Here is a 15,219-nt window from a genome sequence, read left to right as displayed (position 1 = left end):
TTTTTGTTACTTGCATGTATAGTATTTTGACTATTTTGTGCATACTAGCTGGAGAAGTCCTTCGCTTATTAAAATAATTAATTAATTATCAAGTTTAAATTTAGAAAGGTTTTGTAATTTACTTATTTCCGTGGTTTAGTCCATGGGTTCTTAGAAGTTGCGCCTGCGTATCTATTTAGTACAGTTCGGGGAAAACCCTATAATGTCTGAATCACCTCCGATCGGGTAAGTCGACGTTTTAAGAAATAACGCCCTGTTCAATAATGTAGTAGTTCTTTAAATTAAGACTGCTTTTTTATCTACATAGTGTATTTCTTACTCAATAGCAGGTCCACACAGAGCGAGCATACGCGCGAGGCAATTTCCTCGCGCACAAAACGGCCAGTCTAGACGTGCCTTGGCCGAAGCGGCGCGCGCGAGGCACGTCTATAAATGTCGATACAACACGCGCGCCTCGGCCAAGGCACGTCTACACTGGCTGTTTTGTGCCCGAGGAAATTGCCTCGCTTGTATGCTTGCTTTGTGTGGACCCGGCTAATTTAAAAAAAACGGAGTTAAATAGGGCTGCCATCAGCTACAATGGGGTTGGCTGGTGGAAGTATTTAGCAGATGGTGCCAGCATAGCTTGCTCTGTCAATCCCTAGAATTGTGGCAAATTTTGGTTTTTTAATGCCCGGGATGCCCTTTAAGCCAAATTACATAAAAAAGGGCAATCTATGCAAACCTTTGACTTAATTTCACTTCTTTTCAATTTTAATTAATTAACTTATTCTTAATTATTATTAAGTTTATTGACATTCATTCTATAGTGTATAATACTAACCATATATTTAAGCATTATTTGTACTAACAACAATGATCTCAGTTGGTCTATGAATAAAATAAAATAAAATAAAATTTGACAGTTGCCAACCCCATTCCTATCTATCTATATATATATATCTATCTATATAAGCCCTTTATCCTGAACTCAGATTTTTCTTCCTTTCTTTGGTAGTTTTTTATTTTTGTTATACTATGTCTCTAAGTTCAGTGTGCCTCTAACTCCTTCCATTGCTTTCTATCATTCGCTATTCTTCTCCAGTTTGGACCAGCTGTCAGTTTGAGTTCATCTTCCCAACTCTTGTACTGTCTTCCTCTATTCCTTTTACCGTCTCTGGGATACCAATGTGTTACTATCTTACTCCATTTTTCATGTCTGTTCCTTAGCATATGCCCAGTCCACCTCCATTTCAGTTGATCTATCTTTGAGAGTACATCTGTTATGCCCGTTTTTGCTCTTATAGTTGTATTTCTGTGTCTGTCTTGTCGTTTGATTCCCAGCATGCTTCTCTCCATTGCTCTTTGACAATGCTCGAGCTTTTCTCTATGATGTTTTGAGAGTGACCAAGTTTCGCAGCCATAGGTGAGGCAGGGCAAAATGCAGGCGTTAAAAACTTTCTTTTTGGTGCTATTACTGAGGTCAGTGCATTTCATCACCTCTTTCAGTGACCAGTACTTCTTCCAACTATTGGCTATCCGTCTTTTAATTTCCTTGGTTGTCATATCTTTATGGGAGATTATCTGTCCTAAATACACATATTCTACCCCCCCTATGCTTAACTAAAAGTTCATAAAACTGATAGTCCATGGCCCAGGTGCAAATTAATATGGTCGGGCATCGCATCCCATGTGATAACTCGAATAGTAGTTATGGGAGATGTGTTATGAAGTTTCGTGAACTCAGCTCCGTTGGCGGGTTGAGTAGCGGCAGCTACCCAACCCAACCATGTAAAAAAAAATTGTCATCACATCCCAAACGAAACTATGAAAGCTGATAGTTTAGATAAATAAAAACATACATGTAATAATTATATTTTTTGTGAGTATAACAGGATTAGTTTTAATTTAATATTTTTTTTACATAAAGAATTTGCTATATTTGGTGGTTAAAGACACAGTGAAAAGCCCTCCTTACTGTTTTTATCGTTTACATCATTTATAAATTGTATAAAATAAATTATGTATGCCGTGTGTGGTTAGATAATTTAATTTGCAAATATGTTTGTTTATGGTTTTAATTTTGCCTGTTTTCTTTCATGTGTAACAAGTAATGAGCCTGCTGCTAAAAGAGCCCGCATTGATGATGATGCCAATGGTGAAGTGGAGCAAAATAATGATGTAAGACTTTATTGGCATTATACTATATTCATTGTCATTTCTTTGTCTTGGGAAAAAATATAACAGACTATTTTATGACAAAGTGACTATTGTTTTTAATTAAAAGTTGTACATACTTACCTTTTATTTTTAAATCAGAAAACGAAAGGTGTTATTATTAACCTATTTTTTCTCAATATTCACTACATATACAATGACAAAACATATCATAATTTTATAATGAATTAGCTCTTTTCCCCTGAACTCTTCATCAAGAGTCATTGTATTGGAGTCACCTTCACCTTGTACCTATAGAATTTCGAAACCGCGATGCTGCTTGAAAGATCTGACACAGATGATAAAGGCCTATTTATTATGACCCATTTTTATTCACAACTGTATTGATTTAATTCAAGCTTATTTTTACAGATTGAAATGTGTGCAGATGAACCGACCATATTGGAATTTCTGAACAGAGATGTCCTGAGCATTATATTGGACAAATTGAGTACTGATGACATTTTGGGCACAATAACAGTTAGCAGGAAGTGGCGTAATGCAATTTTGGAATATTTGAAAGGTTTTTTTCAACATTTTCATTTTTATTCATAATTTAATTTTCTGTCTCTGTTTTTTCTTGATTCCCAATCCCAACCCAACTGGAACAAGAAACATATCATAAGCAAAATTTAACATCTGCTTTATAAGTAAAAATATGTCAGTGGTATAAAATATCATAATAAATGAAGGTAATTCTCAGTTATTACAAGTGCTAAAAATATTTCGTAACAAATGAGAGTAAGTACCACCTTCATCTCTGCATCCAGAAGATGCTTTGTTAGAGCAAAGGCAAAGCAAAAACATCATTGTTGTGACTAAGTGACAATTTTCTATAGAAATAATACTAACTAGAGCAACACTGGCATACCTGTACCAAACCTTCCTTTGTTTTGACCAGGGACCGGACAACCCTTTCCGCGATAAAACCCTTTCAATGGGCGACACTTAAACACGGCTAACACATTGAAAGACTTTCCCTTTTGAACTGCAAGCCCATTCATACCCTTACCTTTGACTAACCCTTACCGAAAAGCTAACCAAAAATAAGGCTAGCTCTTAATAAGGGTTACCCTTATCTTTAAGCGCTTTTTATAAAGGTTTCCCTTTGCGTGAAAGAGACAGGATTAGTATACATCTACGGTAGTGTATGAAAAGGAAAGAAAATACGTGCCTAGTCAAAGAACGCCGCCATCGCCGCCGACGATCGCTCGGATTCGAAGTAATGTGTGCTTTATGAACAAGGTAGACGACTTAAATTAGCACGCTTATATGCTAAAAGGGAAGCCCTTTATAAGGCTAACCCTTATAAGCAATATGCAAGGTGTTGGTGAGCGGATGATAAGGGTTTTGTAAGGGTATTTGGGCTACCGATTACTCAAATGTTGTAGCTTTATATAAGGGTTTTTAAAACCAAAACAAAGGGTTTCGTCTGGCAAAGGGTATGGTGAGTTAAGCCTTATGCAATACCCTTATAAAACCCCGATAAGGGATAGCGGGCCGGTCCCTGGTTTTGACTAATATGTGTAAATGTTTATCTATTCCAGGTTCACATTATTGCTTCGAACACTACTATTTGCCTAGGTTACACTTCGTGCCCCGTCTCCTCGGCTTAGTGAGCACCAATGACGTGCGTGGAAGTCGATCCACGCCATTTGACACATGTCTTGGAGATTTACGAAATTTCCAAACTAAAATCATGGAGTTGGGCCCAGGCATCGTCAAGATTATATTGGATTGCCTTAACGAGAACAGCTTGAAAACTATCACCCAGAACTGTCCTAATTTAAAAGAGCTGATGGTATGTACCTAATTGTAAAATGTAGGTAGGACAAGGTCGCAAAATGCTCTGTACAGTCGAAGGCAAAAATATCGATTCAGAGAAATGGCTCAAAAATATGCGAACACGACTTTATTGTCTAAGGAAGGGGTAAGAGCGTACACATATTTTTGAAACTGGGAATGTATATATATTTATGCCCTTGCCTGTACCTCTAAATTTGGTATTAAAATTTATTAATGTTATTATTATTATTTGTATCTCCTTCTGGATTTCACGGGCCCATAAATCCCGGTCTTTTGATAGGCTTTCGTAGGGATATAGATCCAACACGTAGAGGCCCCTTGGAGAGCTTTAATGTCATGTAGAATGCATGCTGGAACCCGTTCACAGGTGCAACAATAGACACCCATGTCGCAGCAGGCATTGGGGCTATTGTAGAAAAAGTGAACAGTATACCGGTTTATGGATAGAAATTTGGCTGGTTAAAAGATTGGGCTATTGCTAGGGTTTGCAATCCGAATTATCCGGATATCCGTCGAATCTAGAATCCGGATCCAACGTGTCATAGGATACGGATCCGTTAAATATTGGTCATGGAACTCATGGACCTATAGCACAAACAATTTTCGAATAAAATGAATGAATGATTTCGTACATTTTGTCATAAAAAAATTATTGTACATTTATTTTACCTCAAGCTAGGTACATCACGCGATAACGTCATAAGTCATAAAATAAATACAAATATTGCTTTAACGAAACAGTAGTACTAGTAACACTTAAAACTAGCTATCTGGATACCATCTGACTGGAATAAGGGTAAGTATTAGTATGTTTTAAAGTAAAAGGGTATTACACTGTATTTGAAATAAATTATTTCACACCATGCATGAAATAAAGCACCAGATAATTATTAGAAAAACATAGATAGCAGTTATTTTGTATACACAATTTCTATTTAATCAATTGGATTGAAGTATAAAAAACCGGCCAAGTGCGAGTCGGACCATTTCGGAAAAAAACGGCAAAAAACTCACGTTTGTTGTATGGGAGCCCCATTTAAATATTTATATTATTCTGTTTTTTTAGTATTTGTTGTTATAGCGGCAACAGAAATACATCATCTGTGAAAATTTCAACTGTCTAGCTATCACGGTTCATGAGATACAGCCTGGTGACAGACAGACGGACGGACAGACGGACAGCGGAGTCTTAGTAATAGAGTACCGTTTTTACCCTTTGGGTACGGAACCCTAAAAAATAGGTTAGTTGACCGTGACGTCACGATGTAATTTTTCATATAAATTCCATATTAGCAAATCGTTTTGACAGTTCTAAAAAAGAAACTGATTTGACTAGGTACTAGAATACCCTATCTATTGTAATCAGGCTTTCGCCCAGTCGCCTGTGGATCGTCTACCTGGAACGCCATTAGTGCTTGTGCGTGTCGTGTTGTTATCATTGACTTTTTTGTGTTATCGTGTCGGTTCCCCATCTTCTGTTAAAATAAATAACACGTGCTTGATGTGCTACATAATAGCATTGTAATTTTTTTCTATAAAGACTGATTGTTATTATTTAATTGTTAATTTCCGAATAAATGTTTAATTTTTGTCATACTTTTCTACACCGATTTCAGTACAGTACGTTAATTTCAAATAAATCCTACTATCCATGAAGATAGCCTTTTTATACCGAATCCTTGTAGAACGTAACTTTTTTTATACATATCCGTATTATCCGAAATATCCGGATATCCGGATCCGTCAAATTTTTATATCCGAAATATACGGATCTGAGAAATTGACGGATATTGCAAACCCTAATCAAGATCCATCAAGCCTCCTTTGGCAGTCGGGTAAAAATACAGCGAATTTAAGTTTTTCATACATAACTTGTTTTTGCTCTATTTCGTTTGTTTTATATACTAGAGCTATATAAACTAATTACAGACCTAGATATACCTCATGTCATTGTATGTGCAAGTTTCATTACAATCCAACAAGTAGTTTTAAAATGAGAACGAAACTCCGTTAGTATGGGAAGGTGAAATTCGGCTGAGCTTGCTAGGGACTCTTAATACGTCTATGAAAGTTTCGGGTTCGTATTCAGCCGAAACAAGTTCGCGAGTTGTGGGCATCCTTCTCTTTTATCCCAATTAAGGCGTACTTAATTATAATGACACACAAAGATGCCCGCAATTTGCGAACTTCGGTTTTCGCGGGAGGCCTTTTGATTTAAGGGGCTCCCTAAGCCAGTGGCCTTCGATCTGAATCCCTTAGTTTTCAAATGTTCTTTGTAACATCATATTAACAGCAACTGCTTTAAGCAATATTATAGCATCCCATGATATTTTATTTGGCAGTTGAACAATTTTAAGCCAAAAAACTGGATTTCTAGCCATAACTTTTGTGTTAATTAGTTTAAAATTAAAATCTCTAACACGTGTTTGGAGACGTCAAAGACGAACCCAAATATGTAGATTTCGTATATGTAAGATCCTTTCATAGCAATCTAGTTACGAAAAAAGTGTTTTGGATGAAAATGGAGATAAAAGATTGAAGGACGGATAGCCGTTTGTCTTATAATTATATCTGTAGTGCAAATGTAGGACATACGATTCAAAACTTGTTAAAAATCGATGAAAACCGCGGGTAACTGCGAGGAAAGCCCCTTAAAACTGAATATTTGGTTTTGGTTGGCCACTAAAACTAAACGACTGTCTTAGCTGACCACTGGTGGACCTTATGGTCTTTGCAATAAGGTATACGAATTGTTAGTTAATATTAAGACAAAGGTGGCCGACCGCTTTTCCATATATACAAACATGGTCCCTGGTTTCGTCCCTGGATATTGTCTTTATGGAAAATATTCTTATAGAATTTGATGTAACTATTTTAAACATAGCTATGCCCCTTCGTTTGACTTTTTTAGATATAAGAGATGAGATAAAAATATATACAAATTTTAAAAAGCTCTCTTCTAATAATTAAAAATCAAAACGAAGGGGTAGTTATGGTTAATTCAATTCAATTCAATTATTTATTTCAGGCAAATGCCCATATAATTTGTTAGTAATACAATTAAATTAATATAATATCAAGGGTTAATAATTTAATATACCTACATCAAATTGTGTAAAAATATTTTTCATAATGTTAATACACTTAATAATCTTAATATACTTATCCAGAGAGAGAATGAGGACTACGTTTGTATGGAGAAGCGGTTGTCCCCTTTCCTCTTACCAATGTTGATTATGTTGTTGATTATTTAAGTTTTTTTTTTATTTAATTAAGAAATTAAAAAAAGCGCTATTCCAAATAATGCCTTTAAATACTACTTATCTAATTTTTCAAACATGGCAGAACATGTTATGTATGTTTTGGTATTAATAATCAATTATGTATATGAAATTTTTTATAGGTAGTTGCAATGCAAGAACATCCTACCCACAAGCGATTTTTAAGGAATGCAACACGACAGGTATTGTAATAGACACTTTGTTGCTTATGATATGATAATATATTTGTACCCGTTATAGGTATATTATATGCATAAAGAAATAAAAGCTTGAGTGCTCACTCCATCCATACAACTAATTATTAGCCCGTAAGCTTGACATAAGAGGCTGTCAATACCTAAAACGCGCACACTGTCTAATTGTATCGAATCGGAGTAAATGAGATAGCACTGTCGCATTTTGCTGGGCCTGGGCAAGGGAATAATAAGAAAACTATTGATTTAAAAATAAATTTGGATTATTTGTGTAATATAATAATATTACTCGTTAGCGGTTTAGGTATAAATGTTTTGAAATTGTTATTTTATTTGCAGACCCATAAGTAAAAAAAACGAAGATATAGAACCGTTTAATGGTGATTTTAAGACCAATCTTTTCAGCAGCAATTATTTTATATCGAGACGATTTTGTTCATTCATGTATCGAGTACGGCCACGGTCTTTGAAATATAATGAATATTAACGTAATTTTTTTTGTTTTACTAAAACAAATAGTTTTTCTTAAAAAACTGCTTAAGTAACATCAATTTCAAGGACATTGGGTGTTGACAGCCCCTTAATGAAGGCATGACTACTAACGGGACTGAGACGGGCGGGGGAAACTTGTTATTCACACGCTCCCCACCCTGCTCCTCCCTCAGTACCCTTAACTCTAAAAAAATTGTTGCACCTTTTTGGCGCAATTTTTATTTAAGTATTTGTCTTTTTTTGAATGAACACATGTTTGTTTTGTTAATAGTGTGAACCGCTGTCGTTTACCGAGGAGGTCCGGCAATGCTTGAAGGAGTTGCAGTTGAAACGTGTCATGTTCATTGATTGCAACATCGTAAGTGTAGTTCGAGACAGTTCGTCCACATCTGGAAATGCGTCGCTACGCTTAGCGACCAAGCTGAGTTGCAAGCATAATAGTTAGACCAAGCTAAGTTGGCAGCGATTTTGATAGCACAGACACTGCAAGTGTTATTTTAAACGTCAAACCTATGACATTATGACGTTTTAATAACACTTGCGCAGTCTGTGCTATCAAAATCGCTGTCAACTTAGCTTGGTCTAACTAATCTAACTCTACCTACACTGCTTTATATTAGGTACGCGCATTGTACCTAATATAGTTGATATTTTCTGAGGTGATTTTTTCGGCTTAAACCTTAATCTGTTAAACAAAAGCCATTGTTTCTTTTATGTAGCGCGGTTAGCTACCGAATCCGCCACGAGTGAGAAGAACAAGCCCGCTTTACAGACCGCGAGCCAGGAACAGATTTCCATGACAATCGCCTCCCGGGCGATAACTCGTACCAATAGTGGTTAAAGGTAAATGTATAATGAACCCTCGTGGACGTCAGCTGCCGCTCCGTTGGTGGGTTGAGGAATTACAGCCACCGAAACACGTAAAAAAAAAACATCGCCTCCCGTGTGATACTTTGTCAGATGATAGTTGCTATTGTGAATAAAAGAAATCGTCCGGCGGTTGTATCGCGGTGGAAAGACCGTCAGCTGGTCGCATAAACATGTAAAAAAAAATACGTGCCGTACTTCATTATGATAGTGGTACCTATCAAAAGCATGAAACTTTGCATGTAGCGTTCCATCAGGCGTTTGGATAAACGCCTCGGTAAGGTGCGTATTTATACTTTTTCATACTACCAGCTGACGGTTTTATTTATTCATAATAACTAAACTATCACCTGACAAAGTATCAATCGGGAGGCGATGTCTGAAAAATTGTTTTTTTTTTTTTTTACTTGTTCATGTGACCAGCTCACGGACTTTCCACCGCGATACAACCGGCTGACTATTTTTGTAATTCATAATAGCATCTAAACTATCATGTGACGAAGTATCAACCGGGAGGCGATGACGATGACTGACAAAATTTTCGCCTGGCCCGCGCTCTATTACCTTGCGTAGCAGCGGCACGCCAATAGTGTTCTACACAATGCCTTTGCGTGCGCCCATTCCGCAAACAAGCGCGTTCGCCAGATGTGGACGCACCTTGAGAGTACTACTATGAATTATATCCGGTTAAGTAGTTACATAACCGGTTATAATTCATAGTAGCATGATATAGTTACATAACTTATATTAATAAACTGTGTCAAGATCTCTACGGTCATAAAAATATCGCTTATAAACAACTTTGTTGAAGAGGCCGTAGTCAATTTTGGAGCAAAAATGTAAAATTGATAGATTTAGTCGTTGAAATTATACACGTTTTGTTACGTAATATCTAAATAACAAGTATTGGTTTCTATTAGCACGTTTTCTTATCTTGCCTCTTAATAATGAGGTCGCGAGCGTGCGTCACCGGTAATATATGAAGAGAAGGGGCAGTTTTTAAAAATTCATCAAAAAATTATGGTGGTAAATTATACAAATTGATGATAAGAATAGTTTCAGCATATGTTGTAGATTGTTTAAGTATCAAAATTACGTTGAAATTAAGTCGATTTTCAGAGAAATTGTCACTTGTTTTGAAGTAATTTCTAGAGAAAATTGAATTCGTTTAACTTTCATTTCCTCGAACTCCAAGTCATATAACAATAATGTAATCTGATAAAGGACAAGTACAGAACATGTGTAATACAAATTTACCATTTTTAGCAGTCCAAACTTTACGAAATTTACAAATAAGAGCTATAAAATCAGTGCTTTACGCGCGTGCTAATAGAAACCAGTACTTGCTATTTCAATTTGGTAGTAATAGGTGTACAATTTCACCGACTAAATCTATCAATTTTATATTTTTGCGACTAAAATCGACACCGGCCTCTTAATCTATGGGTACTGATCTTTAGTGTGTTTACATGTTTATCTTAACCGCTCTGGCCATCCATACTAATATTATAAATGCGAAAGTGTCTGTCTGTTACCTCTTCACGCTTAAACCGCTGAACCGATTTAGTTGAAATTAGGCATAGATAGTTTGAGTCCCGGGGAAGGTCATAGGATAATTTTATGTCGGAAATCATCACTAAAGAGTGTGAACAGGGGGGTGGAATTGAGAGAGTTAATGAATTGCCTGATAATTGATGTAAGTAATTAACCATTAAACGAGCAATTCTTGTATATATATATTTATGTATTTCGGGGATCTCGGAAACGGCTCTAACTATTTCGATGAAATTTACTATATGGTGATTTTCAGGGGCGAAAAATCGATTTAGCTAGGTCTTGTCTCTTGGAAAACGCGCATCTATGAGTTTTTATATGTTTTCCGAGCAAAGCTCGGTCTCCCAGATATTTTTAATTAATTAGAATACAAATAAGTACATCGAAATTATCAATAAAGATAAGAAATAAATAATTACCTTATGCTGTCCAAATTGAATCAGAATCAGAATGCATTTATTCGTTATAACATAGGTACATTTTCTATTTCTATTATAGTTAGAGCATATTGCGAACGCTATGTTTTGCCGCTAGGCGTACGAATTTGTTTACCTATATAAACTAAGTTAAACATGCGCTAGTCTAAGGTATTCATGCTTCAATAATCAAATCAATTACAAAAATAATAAATAAGAACAGAAAGATAATTCACAATAATAATAAAATTTTAAACAATAAATATTAAAGAATGTTAACAATGAAAATTTCAAAGAAAACTACAAAAGAATTACAAAAATAGAAAAACGAGCTATAAATTATTATCATTCAAGAACTGCTGTACGCTATAGTAACATTTTTTGATTAGCAGTGATTTTAAAGTCTTCTTAAAATGTACAATATTTAATTCTTTTATAGTGTTCGGAATTTTATTATATATAGGTATTTGAGGTGCCATTCCTAGCACACTTTTGCGCATCATGGCTGTTTTACATACTTTGTGGCATAAATCATTTTTATATTGAGATCGTACAGGGAGCTTTCGTGTGTCAGAAATTTTATCAAAAAGGTTTGGATTACATTTTACAAAGACAGAAATTTCCAGGATATATAGGCAGGGCAGAGTTAGGATATTTAGTGATTTAAAGTACGGAATAACACTATCCATCATTCTTAAACCACACATAGATCGTATACACCTTTTTTGGGCTTTAAGTACTGCGTCTTTATCAGCTGCATTGCCCCAAAAGATGACTCCATATCGTAGTACCGATGCAACAAGTCCATGATAAGCAACAAGTAAAGCTTCATTATTTACCACCTTGGAAAGCTTATGAAGAGCGAATGCTGACTTACTTAATTTTTTACACACATCATTTATATGGTATTTCCAAGTAAGTTGAATGATTGCTATTACACTTTATCCAGGCGCTGTACTTACTCTAGCTTCTAGCTGCCGTTATTGATGTCGCGGGCAAAAGCTAGTTTTATATAAATCGCAATATTAAACTATCACAAAGAATGGAGTTTTAAAACTTAACGCGGTTATCTCACTTCCGTGGCGCCAACGCCAACAGAGCGGCGGCGGAAGACTGCCTAATCTTTACGTTGTCATGTAAAGTGGTCGGTGGCGGTCTAAAGGTTAAACATTACTCTCGGTGTCGCTATACATTATTTAATCTTTTCGACGCCGTGTCAAACACCCAGAGTCATCCAGACGCCACGTCAGCGAAGTGTCGAAACTGAAATTGAACTCTATGCATATACATGTAGGTCTATGTTGCTCTGTGGTCTATGACGGATTAATCGGTCTTTAGCGTTGGACCTACGGTGCGTATACATCGGTCATTGGCGTCCAAAAGGTTAAATATTACTCTCGGTGTCGCACTACATTATTAAATAGGATTTATTTCAGGTCACCGATGAATATGTCAGCGAATTTCTTAAGAGCGACTCCATTGAAGAACTAGTAGTCACCCGTAGTTCATCAGTGGAAGGAGATTGTTTGTCCTGTCTGAGCCAAAAGAAGGAAAATAACTTAAAATCCCTTCGTCTAGTCGGGTGCGGGTTGGACTACTTGGACCCCGCCGTCGCTAACCACCTTACCAAGCTTACAACGCTCGACCTAAGCAACAACTCTTTGGAGTTACAATATTTACCCCCGTTGTTGGAAAAGATGTCCAATTTGGAATATTTATTTTTGAATTGCTATCCTAATGCGGACTTGGGCGCGGGATTTGTCCAGTCTCTCAGTCGGCTCGGCCGCCTGAAGCACCTCAGTCTGTGTTGGAATGATAACGTGAGCGACGAGTGGCTGGAGGCCGTGGCGCGAGGATGCCCTGGGTTGCAAACTTTGGACATCGAGACAAAAAGTAAGCAGGAATATTTATTTATTGTGCACTTTTTAACTACAACACTGCATAACTCACCTATTAATAGACGATTGAAGCATTTATCAGTTTACCACATTGATGCGGTTTCCGCAGTAACTAATACGAGCATGACAACGCCTCTGTGTTATAAACGCTTTAACAATGATTGATTCATTTTCACTATGTACTTATTTAAAATCATTCAACCTGATCAGAATAGGTTTTTTAGGTCCATAAGTAGGTATTTTTTATATAAACATTATACATGAAAATAATATTGCGTTAGATACAGTGCCGGCCCGAGTCCTTGATCAGGGTAGAGCGAAATGGGGTATTGGTGCCCTTCGTTAAAGCTTTTTACCCCTTTTTTTTCTCATTTGCCATTTTGGCGCCCCCCCCCCTTGCCATCCGGCGCCTAGAGCGGCCGCTCCACTCGCTCTACCCTAGATCTGGCCCTGCTTGCTAGAATGCACGAAGGTTGATATTGGGCTGTGGCTGCGCGTAGTACTCAAATTATTAAAAATAAACAATTGTCGCAGCTTCCGGGTACCGCCTGGACCGCGCTACGGTGACGGCGGCGGGCATACTCGCGCTGTGCCGCGCCGCGCCCGGCCTCGAGCACCTCGGCATCGCCGGCAACGGGGACGTCACCGACGCCACGGTGGCCGACATAGCGGCCGCCTGCCCCAAGCTCGAGGTAATATAGGACTGTTATGACCCTACAATTAACTACATCGACTAAACCACACGTGACACCGTTTGGGCGTCACCGACGCCACGGTGACCGCTATTGTAGCCGCCTGCCGCCTGCCCCAAGTTCGAGGTAACATAAAGGGCTGTTATAGCCCTATGTCGACCAAAACACGCTTTCCTGAAATAGACACGCTTGGTCGTCACTGACGCGACCGTGGATGCCATGGTAACCGCCTGCCCCAATCTTGGGGTAACAACAACCTAACGTAGGTTAGTCAGTAGTAGTGACCCTATACCCTATAGGCCTATACGAAGCGGGTCCTGTGTTCGCATCTGTGTTTAGCTTTTAATCTGATTCGTTAACTTACGTCTTATCTCTTACTTCTAGTCTGTAGACTTGCGCGGATGTGCGAAGATAGCTCAGAACATCGACATTTTGACGGCGCTGGCGGTGCCGCAGCGCCCGGCGGGGCCGCTGCGGCTGCGGCTCGCGCGCACTGCTGCCAACACATACCAGGTAATGGTAACATCAAGTCTAAAATTCCCTGTGTACTTTACTTACCTACATAAATGTTGTTTTACAATCCTATTATCAGTCTTGTAAATAGAGAAGACCTACAATCTCCACACAAGTCACAGTCACACAACACCGCGTATCCCGCATGCGGGCGCAATCTAGTGAGCTTTCAAATAAGGTTAAAAACAGGTTAACACCATTGAACTATTGTTACTAACGTATAGAACCGACATAGAGATTATAGTTATGGTAACATAGTTTTGGTAACAAACCATAGAAGCGGAGCGTGAATCTCGCGACATAAACGCGTAAGCGCCATGAACTTTACGGCGCTTACGACGTTTTGGTCGCGTGGTACAGGTTGTGTTGTGATTGCGACAATTTGATTGTTTGGTATGGCTTCTCTATAAGTAGTAATAATAACTCAATGGTTAACACAGATGGTGCCATTAAATAAGAATTATACATAAAATGTTTTTATTATGCTTTAAATCTACTATTGTGGCTATGTATGACAGTGGGCAGGCAAGTCTACTCGTACATCATAAATATTATTTGACCTTGCGAAACCCTGACCTGACTATAAAGCTCGGTCCGCACTTGCTTCCATACGCAAATAACTAAAATGTTAAATTAATATTTAGCGCCGTCTGATGTGTACCATGATGGCGTTGAAAGTTATAACATATACTAATCTATGGAAAGGGTGTTGTCACTTATCGAAGTACTATCGTTATTATCCTTTATTTTTTGTTTTCAGACACAGGCACCACAAGGACTGATTTTTGACTTCGTGGACGCTCCGAGGTTGTTCAGATTAGTGTAAACAATACACAGGAAACTGTTTCAGGGAATTATCCTAATTCAAGTTATTAATGAGTTATATACTCTGAATAAAGAAGAAACTCGATTTTTTGATACGATTCGTTTATAATAATAATTTGATATAATTTTATAGCGTAGATGTCGTTACGTACTTTAACTCGTTGATAGTCTCAATAGACAAGCTACCTCAACAGAAATGCGTACTTTTAAACGCAGATGCATTCAATGCCAGTGAACGGAAATGTTCAGTTTAATGCTCATTTTAATGTATCATTTTCATTATATGATTTCATGACTTTTGTTAGGTAAGTGCAACGCTATGTGATTTTTATTAGATATCTAAGTGTTAGCCATATTAGATATATGTTGCCTAATTGATATGTTTAAATTTTTAATGAATGAAAATTGTTATAGAAATAAATAAGGTCTATATGTAAAAAGAAATTTTATTTTAAAATAAAATAGTTATCAAAAAAAAAACCTTT

General features: G+C 37.3%; 2 protein-coding genes across 4 annotated transcripts in view; one reads left to right on the top strand and one right to left on the bottom strand.

Moving 5' to 3' along the window:
* Positions 1 to 15,219, bottom strand: part of LOC134740699 (uncharacterized) — a 92,130-nt gene that overhangs the window by 65,014 nt on the left and 11,897 nt on the right. The window lies entirely within an intron of this gene.
* LOC134740693 (F-box and leucine-rich repeat protein 13-like) lies at positions 39 to 15,061 on the top strand. 3 transcript variants are annotated; one of them, XM_063673254.1, is made up of 10 exons: positions 39 to 225; positions 2,091 to 2,160; positions 2,569 to 2,719; positions 3,744 to 3,997; positions 7,406 to 7,465; positions 8,241 to 8,327; positions 12,243 to 12,699; positions 13,239 to 13,396; positions 13,781 to 13,909; positions 14,670 to 15,058. In XM_063673254.1, the coding sequence occupies exons 1-10, from the start codon at positions 203 to 205 to the stop codon at positions 14,733 to 14,735; spliced, it is 1,455 nt and encodes a 484-aa protein (XP_063529324.1). In that variant the 5' UTR covers positions 39 to 202; the 3' UTR covers positions 14,736 to 15,058. The 3 variants fall into 3 exon arrangements, with proteins under 3 accessions (XP_063529324.1, XP_063529326.1, XP_063529325.1); XM_063673256.1 differs by lacking the exon at positions 13,239 to 13,396 and having other exon boundaries at positions 14,670 to 15,061; XM_063673255.1 differs by lacking the exon at positions 2,091 to 2,160 and having other exon boundaries at positions 42 to 225; positions 14,670 to 15,055.

The sequence above is a fragment of the Cydia strobilella genome, chromosome 4 (genome assembly GCF_947568885.1).
Source record: "Cydia strobilella chromosome 4, ilCydStro3.1, whole genome shotgun sequence".
Lineage (NCBI taxonomy): Eukaryota > Metazoa > Arthropoda > Insecta > Lepidoptera > Tortricidae > Cydia > Cydia strobilella.
The sequence above is the reverse complement of the archived record's forward strand: the minus strand, read 5'-3'. Positions and strand labels throughout refer to the sequence as shown.

Bases quoted from the DNA above. Each gene is read 5' to 3' on its own strand.
- LOC134740693 (XM_063673254.1), top strand. From the start codon at position 203: ATGTCTGAATCACCTCCGATCGG. The intron at 226-2,090 runs GTAAGTCGACGT...ATGTGTAACAAG, and splicing joins TCTGAATCACCTCCGATCGG to TAATGAGCCTGCTGCTAAAA. The intron at 2,161-2,568 runs GTAAGACTTTAT...TTATTTTTACAG, and splicing joins AAGTGGAGCAAAATAATGAT to ATTGAAATGTGTGCAGATGA.